The following is a 12,003-nucleotide window of genomic DNA, read 5'->3' on the forward strand; positions in this document are numbered from 1 at the left end:
AGTTGGCCAGAGACACAAGTTATGAGGAGAAACTGAATACTCTCCATAAAATATGAAAATTCAAAGGAAACTTGCCGGAGGTGTTTGGGGTTGTGAGAAGCTCTGATTGATCAAGCTCGGAGATACACGTTCCGCGGGAAATTTGTTAATCATCGGGTTTAAGAAAATCATTTTAAAAATAGAAACGAAATAGAGAAAAATAATTTGAGACAGGAGACGCTAAGGCCGAGAGCACGCCATCTGGGATACAAGGATAATGCAGTCCAAATTAAAGGTCTCGACCCAAATCGTCGACTGTCCATTTTCCTCCACAGATGGTACCCGACCCGCTGGGCTCCTCCCGCAGCCCGTCTTTTGAAGGGTCACCGGAAAACCGGCACCTGGTTCTTCCGCCAGCCGCGCCCTTCCGCCATTGACCCGGAAGTGTAGCAGTTGGAGCGGGGGTGAGGCGGCGTTCATTCACTGCCCACAGTCGGCGGGAGTCGCGCTGTTGCCGACACGTTCGAGGGGTGTCGTCGTCCTTTAGGTGAATTACTGCCGAGCATATTGGGGCGCGGAAGTTGCCTTTCCAAAAACCTGCTTGGAGTAGAAAGACTGAAGGGAGAGACGGAGGAAAAGAAGGTGGGATAGGAGATTAGACAGAGAAAGGGAGGAGGAGGGAGGAATTGTGAAGAAAGCGAGTACTTTGGAGAAGGGGGGCCCAGTCTCACTTCAGTTTGTTTTCTCCAGGTTATCTCGGCGCGGGCCCGCCGGCCTCAGTGCTGACCAGCTGATGTTGCTGGTGTTGACGTGAACTGGCTGGCATTGGTGAGGACTGGCTAGAGTTAGTGCTTGGGCTGGCTGATATCTCTGGCATCGACCTGCCGGTGTCGACCTGCGGTCATCGGTTCAGACCAGCTGGCTTTGCTGGCGTCAGTGCAGGCTGGATGGCGCACTGTGGACCAGTCGACCTCGTCAGTGGGGACGGGCTGGTGTGTGGACTAGCTGGCTTTGATGCTTGGGCTGGCTGACTTCTCTGGTGCCAGCGTTTGGACTGCTGGAGTCAGTTTGGTCTAACTGGCTCTGCTGGTGTCAATGGCACCAGTGCAGACAGTCTCTCAGATGTTGCTGATGATGGTGCGGACTGGATGGCGTTGCTGTCTTTGGCATGTGTCTGCTGGCATCACCATCCTCCACCACTACACTCTGTCTTCTATGGTTAAGCCAATTCTGAATCCAATCTATCAAGTCTCCCTCAATACTCTGTGTCTTAATCTTCTGGATCAGCTTACCATGAGCGGCCTTGTTGAATGCTTTACTAATGTCCATGTATGCAATATCCACTGCCCTGCCCTCATCAATCATCTTAATTGCCTCTTTAAAAACTCAATCAAGTTCATAAGGCGTGACCTCCCCCACAGAAAGATATGCTGAGTATCCCTAATAATGGTGTTGGTTGGGAGGGTTAATTGGGAAAGTTAATGTTGATATAACTTCCCTCATTCCATTCTTATGTTTTAATGATTTGAGATTGCCAAAATACCAATTTTGCATTTATCAATCTCTTTAGAGCATCTAGAATTTCTCTCATAGAAACTGAGGTGACATTACTTGTAGATAGGTTCAGTTTGAAAGTAACATTCCCACAGGCGAATTCTGTCGTAAGTGTGGCTATTTGATCTCATAATCAACGAAAGATGTTACAAAATTGTGACATGATCTTAATGGAAGTAGGTAATGGGTTATGTGTGGAGGCTTCAAGAAGTAGAAGGTCTAAAATGATATCAGGGTCGAGGGATTTCAGATACGTGGAGAAATAAGATGGAATCATTTTCCTTTGAACAGAGATCATACAGATGTTTGAAGTGTTAGTGTTAGTGGGTTTTGATAGGATCAATAAGGGGAAAGAATTTCCAGAGTAAGGAGAGTCACTAACAAAGGAAGCTAAATGGTTTGGAAAAGGTTAGAGGGATCTGTGCCAAACACGGGCAAATGGGACTAGCTTAAGATGGGCATCTTGGTTGGCATCAACAAGTTAGGCTGAAGGGCCTGTTTTAATGTGATGAGGTGTAATCATTTGGAATGCAATGCCTGAAAGACTAATGGGAGGAAGTACAATAATAACTTTCATTGATAACTCTCAATTGTAATAGTTGAAAAGGATCTTGAATATATTATCGAAAAGGAGGGGAACAGAATCCCATTCACCCATCCCTCCCCCACCCATACTTCCTGAACTATGTTGAACACATTTAAGCAAAACCTCTATTTTTAAGATGCTATGGTTATTTCAAATCTATCCATGGTATGCTCCTTTCCTACTTCCTTAATTTCCTCCAGGTCTATAATGCTTCAAGAAACTAGCATTCTACTCACTATGATGCTGGAGGAACTCAGCAGGCCAGACAGCATCCGTCGAGAAAAGCAGGCAGTCAATGTTTCGGGTCAGAACCCTTCCTCAGGACTGACCCGAAACGTTGACTGCCTGGTTTTCTTCACAGATGTGGCCTGGCCTGCTGAGTTCCTCCAGCATCATAGTGTCTTTCATCTGGATTCCAGCAACTGAACTCCTTTGTTTCTCTAGGATTCTTCTCATTCTGGTCTCTTGGTCGTCCTTAAATTTAATCACTTCACCATTGGCATCCATACTAAGAGCTAAGTATGGAAAACCCTTCCCAACACCCTTCATTATACCTCATTGGTTTTGGCAGTCCTTTCAGACAGTGATCACTGGTACAAAGGTACAATTTCATAAAACTTTGGGTAAGCCACAGCTGGAGTATTTCATGCAGTTCTGGTTGTCACATTTTAGGAAGGACATGATTGCATTTGAGATGGTGCAGAGATTTTTGTTTAGGATGTTGCCTGGGATAGAATGTTTCAGATATGAGGTAGGGTTTGTTTTCTTTGGAGCAGAGGAGCCTCAAAGGGAACCTGATTGATGAATACAAAATTAGGATTGATAGTAAGAAACTTTTCCCCATAGCAGAGGTGTCTGTAATCAGGGCATAGGTTTATGGTAGGGAGTAAGAGATTTAGAGGGCATCTGAGGAAGATATGGGCTTAGTATAGATGGGTGCATGGTTACGGTCATGGACAAGGTAGGCCAAAGGGCCTGTTTCTGTGCTGTGTGACTCTATAAACTCAGAATTTTTTCACCCACAGTGGTTGGAAGTGGTTGAGGCAGGTACTCTCACAACATTTAAGAAATATCTGGATGATCATTTGAAAGCAAAACAATGAAGGCTTAGAAACAAATGCTCGTAAATGTGATGGGTGCATGATGGGCACCAAAGGGCCTGTTTCTGTGCTGTACAATTCTGTAACTCTATGAAATGTTGATATGATTTTCTGTTTTAACTTTAATATTCTCTTCCAGTCTTTCTTTTCTCCAAACTCTGTAATTTGAGTATACTTATTCCAAATTATGAAAATCTAATGGCTGTGGAGAACAAACTAGGGGAGTCAAGTCTTCTAAAAGAGTTGAATTATTTTGAAATTCCTTGTTTTGCAGATTCTGGTGAACAGCAACAGAAAATGGCAACTGACAATATGGAAATTGATGATTCCTTATACAGGTACATCTAGAAAAATTGATGAGAAAGCAAAGTATTCTTGATTTAATGAATTAGTAGCTTTTTTTTTGCATGGTATGTTGGTATTCTGGCTTCTCCAGTTCAATTTTTTGCCAAGAGCTCCAGCGTTCCCTCAGTTGTAACAGCCCTCTGCAACTTTTCAGGTTCCTTGTGTCTCAGTGGTCACACCCTGCCCTTACCTGAGCAGATGAATTCCAATGGAGAATGGCAGTTAGGATTTTGAATTCTATCTGGTTAAAGATTTTTCTTTCCCTGGTTGAGAACAGTGGGGATCAATTATTTTCCCTTCGTGCTGTCCTGCTACAAATTGGATAAATTGAGCATTGAAGTAACAAACTTTGCTATTCAGCCCATTGTTACAAATGTATTTTTACCAATTGAGGCATCATAGAGCAGAATTTCTAACATTCATAAGGCCTCTTGAGTGGGCATAATTTCAGAAATTGTAAGTGATTAATGAGATAACCCTATCACACACTGTTCTTTTTCACATCCCTTGTTTTACCTTACATAAACGTGAGATTATGCAAGGCCAAGCTATCTAAACAGGTTTGTTTCTCTTTCCCATTTCTGAACTGAAGTGTTAACTGTTTCCCTTTTCACAGTTGCTGCCTGACCTCCTGAGCATTTCCCAGTAACTTCAGTTTTTATTTAGGGGTTGCATTTTAGGAAGACAAACTGGGTAGGACATGTCCTATCCTGGTTAATCCCTGTTGATGAACAAAGAGACTTTTGGGTTCAAGTTGATAGATCCCTGACAGTCACTGCACAGGTAGATATGGTGGTGAAAAAAGCCTGGGGAATATTTGCCTTCATTGGCCATGGCACAGAATATAAGAGCTGGGACATCATTTTACAGCTTTATGCAACATTGGTTAGGCCATACCTGGAGTATTGTGTACAGTTTTGGTAACCAGACTATGGTAAGGATGTGATTATGCTGGAGAGAGTGCAGTGGAAACTCATCAGTATGTTCCCTGGATTGGAGCATTATGTCTATAAAGGTTGGGTTTATTTTCCCTGAAACAGAGGAGGCTGAGGAGTAACCTGATAGAGGTGTATATAAAAAAAATGAGTGGGATAAATAAGGTATATAGTGAAAACTTTTTTCCATGGTGGCGGTGCCAAAGACAAGAGGCCATAGATTTAAGGTGAGCAGTAGAAGGATTATGTAGGGTCTGGGAGGGATTTTTACATTTTTTTTGGAGAATATAATGTGCTCCCTGAAGAAGTGGTAGAGGCAGATACTCTTGCAACATTTAAGAAACACCTAGACAAGTGCTTGAATTACTAAGCCATCGAAGACTACGTAACTAATGCAGATAAATGGGGTTAGTGCAGGTAGGTACAATGTAGGCATGGACATGAGCCTGTTGCTGCTCTGTACAACTCAATGATTTTGAATGTATTTCAGATTGCCAGCATCTGCAGTATTTTGATTTTCATGAACAATTCTCATCTTTGATTTCTGTTACACGCATGGTGTTGCCTCTACCTATTTCTGTAATCTAGATGCTGTACTCCTAGTGTTTGTGCCTTTAGTTGCCAAGGATATAACCTCTGGATTTCATTCCTTGAACTTTAGCCCATCATCTACTTTGTCCTCCTTTAGAACATTACCTCCTTAACCAATCATTTGGGCATCTGCTCTCATACCTCCTCATGTGGCTTGGTGTCAAATTTTGTTTTGTAAAGTACCTATCCAGCATCTTGGAAAGTTGTACTATATAAAAGTACGGTGTAAATGTAATTTTGTTACAGTTTGCATATTTATTTTATTGAAACCATTCCTTGATCACCTTAATGTTTCTTATAAATGTGTTTCATGGAGCAGCTTGCTTTTGCTTCCAGTAGGTTCTTATAGCAGCTGCAAAGATTGGGGCTGTTTTGTTTTTCTCTTGCATTGTGGTGAGAAATCCTGATTTGCATACGTACCATTGTATTCTATATTATGAACTGGGGGAGCAGCATTTGGTTTCCATATGACATTTTAGCCTTAGTTACCTCTTAACAAACCCTTGTCCACTCCAGTTGGGCAATAATTTTCTTCAGGAGGTTTTCAAAAGATTTCTTGTGGATCATTTTGACCTTCACACGTATTAAAGACCTTGGACATTTTTCATTCTATCACTTTCAATAGGTTAAGAACTGAGGAACTTTTCCATTAGAGCATGTGATCAAAGACAGAAATTATCTGTCTTTAGTTGTGTTCTCTCATCACTTTAGTACATGTAAACAATTCATGAAATTGAAGTAAAAACTGCAAGTGGTATATGACAATGTGAACTATGAAATGTATAAAAATGTACAAGAAAATGTTCTTGATACAATGATATAGGTGCCTGGAATGGGTTACCGGGGTAGTAGTGGAATCGGGCAGTTTGGTGGAATTTAAGAGGCTTTTAGATAGACATGTGAATATGAAGGGAATGGAGGGATATGGATGATAAACAGGAAGAGGACATTTAGTATAAATTGGCATCAAGATCAGCACAATGTTGTGGGCTGAATGGCCTGTCCAATGCTGTACTGTTCTATGTACCTGCCTCAACCACTTCCTCTGGCAGCTCATTCTCTCTGGGTGGAAAAGTTGCCATTCAGGTTCCTATTAAATCTCTCCCCTCTCACCTTAAATGTGCCCTATAGTTCTTGATTCTCCAACCCCAGGGGAAAAAGACTGTGTGCATTTGCCCTATCTGTGCCCCTAACGATTTTATATACCTCCATAAGATCACCCCTCATTCTCCTACACTCCAATGAAAAAAGTCCCAACCAGCTCAACCTCTCTCCATAACTCAGTATCTTGAGTCCCGGCAACGTCCTCATATATCTCATCTGCACTCTTTCCAGCTTGATGGCATCTTTCCAATAGCAGGGTGACCAAATCTGAACACACTATTCCAAATGTGGCCTCACCAATGTCTTGTCCAACTGTAACATAACATCCCAGCTTCTATACTCAGTGCCCTGACTGATGAAGGCCAGCGTGTCAAAAGTCTTCTTCATCACCCAGTGATACCACTTTCATGGAACCATGTACTTGCACTCCTAGGTCCCTCTGTTCTACAACACTCCCCAGGGTCCCACTGTTCACTGTGTAAGTCCTACCCTCATTTGTCTTACTAAAATGCAACACCTTTCACTTATCCAAATTCCATTTGCCAATCCTGGGCCCACTTACCCAGCTGATCAAGATCTCTCTATAAATCCTGATAACTATCTTCACTGTCAACACCACCACCTATTTTAGCGTCATCTGCGAACTAACCATGCCTTGTACATTCTTGTTCAAATCATTGATATAGATGACAACTAGCAATGGGCCTAGCACCAGCCCTTGGGGAGCACCACTAGTCATGGGCCCTCAGTCCGGAAAAACAACCTTCCACCATCACCTCTGCTTCCTAATGTCGCATGGGATCCAGGGAGAGCTACTAGTTCTTCCTGGATCCCATGCGATTTAATTTTTCATTGCAGCCTCCCATGCGGAACCTTATCAAGGGCCTTACTGAAGTCTATGCAGACTGTTTACTGCCCTTCCCTCATCAACCTTCCTGGTTACTTCAAAAAAAAACTCGATCTGTGCTGTGCTGACTATCCCTAATCAACCCGTCTTTCCAAATGCTTGTATACCTTGTCCCTCAGAATTCCCTCTAGTAGCTTACCTACCACAGATGTGAGGCTTACTGGTCTATAGTTTCCAGGATTTTCTTTGCAGCCCTCCTTAAATAAAGGCACAATATTAGCCACTTCCAGTCTTTCAGCACTTTACCCATTGCTGACGAAGATGCATATATCTCAGTCACGGCTCCTGCAATTTCTTCACTAGCTTCCCACAGTGTTCTTGGATGTACCTGATCAAGCCCTGGAGATTTATCTAAAAACAGAAGCAAAATACTCATTGAGGGCCTTGTTTATCTCCTGTGACTTCACGCAAACATGTCCACTTTAGTCTTTGAGAGGCCCTATTCTCTCCCTAGTTACTCTTTTTCTCTTAATATATTCATAGAATCTCTTTGGATTCTCTTTCTATTTTACAATTCTATCTCTTAGAATGTAGACCAGTACAGCACAGGAACAGGCCCTTCAGCCCATGATGTCTGTGCCACCATGATGTCAATCCAAACTAATTCCACCTGCCTGCATGTGGCCTATATCCCTCCATTCCCTCCCTCCTGTTCATGTGCCTTTCTAAGTGCCTCTTAAACATTGCTATTGTATTTGCTTCCACTGCTTTCCTGGCAGGATGTTCCAGGAACCCACCACTATCTGTGTTTTTTAAAAAAAAACTTGCCTCGTAGACCTCCCTTAAACTATTCTCCTCTCACCTTAAAGCTATGGCCTCTAGTATTTAACATTTCCACTGGAGAAAAAACAACAACACCAATTTTTCTGTCATCTACAAACCTGATAATCAGCCCACCTACATTTTCAGCCAGATCATTTGTATGTGTAACAAACACAGAGGTCCTAGCACTGATCCTTGTGGAACAACACTGATGACAGACCTCCAGTCAGAATAACACCCCCACTACTACCCTCTGTTCTATGACCAAGCCAATTTGCAAACCAAACTACCAATTCTCCATGAATCCCATGTGCCTTAATCTTCTGGATCAGCCTACCATAAAAGACCTTGTCAAAGGCTTGAGTAAAGTCCATGTACAACAGTCATCTGGGACCTTGCCTGTGAATAAAGGGGATGTATAGAACTCTGTCAAGGCCTCAACAATCTCCTCTCTTGGCTCTCTCAATAACCTGGGATAGATCCCATCAGACCCTGGGGACTTAGCCACTTTGATGTTCATCAAGAGGCCTAATGCCTTCTCATTCTTGATATTAATCTGCCCTAAAATATCTCATACCCCTCCCTGATCTCACTATCCTCAATGTTCTTCTTGAGTACCAGTATGAATAATCATTTACTACCTCAACCATTTCCTCTGGCTCCAGCCACAAATTCCTTTCTTTGTCCTTGAGTTGTCCTACATTCTCTTGTATATAATGTGTGTATAAAATACCTTGGGATTCTCTATAATACAACTCACCAAAGATATTTCATAGCTCCTTTTAGCCTTCCTGATTCCCATAGAACCATACAGCACAAAACAGGCCCTTCAGCCCACCATGTTGTGCCGTCCATCAAACCACCCTCACACTATCTAACCCTTTCCTCCTGCATATCCCTCTATCTCACATTCCTCCATATGCCTATCCAACAGACTCTTGAACCTGTCCAATGTATCTGCCTCCACCACCACCCCAGGCAGTGCATTCCATGCACCAACCACTCTCTGGGTGAAAAGCCTCCCCCGACACTTCCCCTGAACCTCCCCCCCCCCCCCCCACCCCCCATAACCTTAAAGCCATGCCCTCTCGTCTTGAGCATTGGTGCCCTGGGAAGGAGGCGCTCACTGTCTACTCTATCTTTTCCTCTCAATATTTTATATACCTCTATCATGTCTCCTCTCATCCTCCTCCTTTCCAGTGAATAAAGCCCTAGCCCCTTAAGCCTCTCTGCATATTCCATACGCTCTAATCCAGGCAGCATCCTGGTAAATCTCCTCTGCACCCTCTCCAACGCCTCCACATCCTTACAATAATGCGGCGACCAGAACTGAACACGGTACTCCAAGTGTGGTCTAACTAGAGTTTTGTAAAGCTGCATCATCACTTCACGGCTCTTAAACTCAATCCCACAATTTATGAAAGCTAACATCCCATAGGCCTTCTTAACTGCTCTATCCACCTGTGAGGCAACTTTCAGTGAACTGTGGATTTGAACCCCCAGATCCCTCTGCTCCTCTACACTGCCAAGTACCTTGCCATTTACCTTGTACTCTGCCCTGGAGTTTGTCCTTCCAAAGTGTACCACCTCGCACTTCTCTGGATTGAACTCCATCTGCCACTTGTCAGCCCAGCTCTACATCCTATCAATATCCCTCTTTAAGCTCCGACAACCCTCCACACTATCCACAACACCACCGATCTTAGTGTCATCTGCAAACTTACTAACCCAGCCTTCCACCCCCTCATCTAAGTCATCTATAAATATCACAAAAAGTAGAGGTCCCTGAACCGATCCCTGCGGGACACCACTGGTCACTGCCCTCCAATCTGAGGGCACTCCCTCCACCACAACCCTCTGCTTTCTACAGGCAAGCCAATTCCTAATCCACACAGCCAAGCTTCCCTGGATCCCTTGGCCTCTGACCTTCTGAAGAAGCTCACCATGAGGAACCTTATCAAACACCTTACTAAAATCCATATAGACCACATCCACTGCACTACCCTCATCAATCTTCCTTGTCACCTCCTTTTGCTTCCTTGATATTCCTCAAAGCACTTGTACAATTTCAGCTTCGTAAACCTTACAAATGCTTTCTTCTTTTTGATTAAGTTTGCAATATTTCTCATCTAAGATTCCCGAGCCTTGCCGTCCTTGTCCTTCTTCCTCACAGTTCAAGTTGATTGTCATAGGCATTCATACACAGGGTATAAATGCCATGAAAATTAGCATTTTGCAGCAGCAGCATGGTACATTACAAATGTAAGTTAATATAACCTTAAATTAACATAAGTTGTACATAGCTTACACGTGCAAAAATAAACAATACATCATAATATTAGTGCAAGTTGAGAGAGACAGCAAAAGAAATAGTGTTAGGGTTTTCAAGAACCTGATGGTAGTGGGGAAGAAATTGTTGAATCTTGAGGTGTGGATCTTCAGGTGTGGTAGAATTGAGAAGAGAGCATGGCCCAGATGGTGGGGTTCCCCGATGATGGATGTCGTTTTCCTGAGATATTGCCTCTTGTAGATGTCCTCGATGGTGGGGAGAACTGATGGAACTGGCTGAGTCCACTACTCTCTGTGGCCTCTTGTGTTCCTGTGTATTGGAGTTTCTATACTAGGCTGTGATGCAACCAGTTAGAATGCTTTCCACTGTACATCTGTAGAAGTTTGTCAGAGTCTTCGATGATGTGCCAAATCTCCTTAATCTTCTTAGAAAGTAGAGATGCTGGCATGCTGCCTTCATTGTTGCATCCATGTGGTAGGCCCAGGATAGGTCCTTAAAGGTGTTGATACCCAGGAACTTGAAGCTGCTCACCCTTTCCACCTTCAATGAGGATCAGTGTGTGTTTGCCTGATTTCTCTTTTCTGATGTCTGCAATCAGATCCTTGGTTTTGCTGACATTGAGCATGAGGTTATTGTTATGACACCACTCAACCGGCTGACCTATCTCACTCCTGTACACCACCTTGTCACCATTTGTGATTCTGTTAAGTGTCAGTGGTGAATTTGTACATGGCGTTGAAGCTATGTTTAGCCACACAGTCTTAGGTATCGAAAAAGTAGAGGAGAGAGCTGAACACACAGCTTTGAAGTGCGCCTGTGCTGATAGTCTGTAAGGAAGAAATGCTGTTTCCGATCCACACTGATTGTGGTCTCCCAGTGAGGAAGTCAAGGATCCAATTGCAGAGGGAGGTACAGATACCAAGGTCTTGGAGCATAACAATAGGTTTTGAGGGAGTGATAGTATTGAATGCCAAGCTGTAGTCAATGAACAACAGTCTAATATACACGTTACAGTTGTCCAGGTGGTCCAGAGCAGAATGGAGAGCTGGTGAGATTGTGTCTGCTGTAGTCCTATTGTGGTGAATTGAAGCAGGTCTGGGTCCTTACTGAGGCAGGAGTTTATTCTAGCCATAACCAACCTCTGGAAGCAATTCATTACAGTGGTTGTAAGCGCTACTAGAGGGAAGTCATTGAGGCAAGTCACCCTGCTCGTCTTGGGCAATGCCATCAGACAGCAGAATTGCGAGGTTGAAGATGTCCCCGAACATACCAGCCAGCTAGTCAGCACAAGTTTTCAGCACACGACCTGGTATGCTGTCAGGGCCTGATGCCTTACAAAGGTTTAACCTCTTGAAGGAAGTTCTGACATCATTCTCCGAGACTGAGATAAGTGTTGTCGGGTGCTGTGGGGACTAGCCTAGATGCATCATTATTTGCCCTCTCAAACTGTGCATAAAAGGCATTAAGCTCATCAGGGAGTGATGCGTCATTGCCACGTGCTATTAGATTTCACTTTGTAGGAGGTGATGGCATGCAAGCTCTGTCACCACTTTTGAGCATTTGTTTGGGTTTCTAGCTGCATCTGGAATTGTCTCTTCATTCTTGTGGTAGCCTTCTGGAGGTTGTACCTGAAATATTTGTAGGTCTCTGGATCACCAGTCCTGAATGCCACAGATCTAGCCTTTAGCAGGTGACGGATCTCCTGGTTCATCCAGGGCTTCTGGCTTGAGAAGACTCACTATGTTTTTGTGGTCACACACTTGTCCACGCAGGTCTGATGAAGTTGGTGATGACTGTGGGATATTTGTTCAGATCCATCAATGAATCCCTGAATATGGTCAAGTCTACTG

The 12,003-nt window shown here is 43.5% G+C and overlaps 1 protein-coding gene across 2 annotated transcripts in view; it reads left to right on the forward strand.

Annotated features, from left to right (window-relative positions):
• Nucleotides 1–322: 322 nt before the first annotated feature.
• Nucleotides 323–12,003, forward strand: part of uba6 (ubiquitin like modifier activating enzyme 6) — a 228,766-nt gene continuing 217,085 nt past the window's right edge. Inside the window, exons 1-2 of one of the 2 annotated variants that reach the window (XM_052019228.1) lie at nucleotides 323–526; nucleotides 3,494–3,557. In XM_052019228.1, coding sequence (XP_051875188.1) covers nucleotides 3,517–3,557 — 41 coding nt within the window. In that variant the 5' untranslated portion in view covers nucleotides 323–526; nucleotides 3,494–3,516. Of the gene's footprint in view, nucleotides 622–3,493; nucleotides 3,558–12,003 lie in introns of both variants that reach the window. The other variant, XM_052019229.1, reaches the window with a different exon arrangement.

The sequence above is a fragment of the Pristis pectinata genome, chromosome 7 (genome assembly GCF_009764475.1).
Source record: "Pristis pectinata isolate sPriPec2 chromosome 7, sPriPec2.1.pri, whole genome shotgun sequence".
NCBI classification, from domain to species: domain Eukaryota; kingdom Metazoa; phylum Chordata; class Chondrichthyes; order Rhinopristiformes; family Pristidae; genus Pristis; species Pristis pectinata.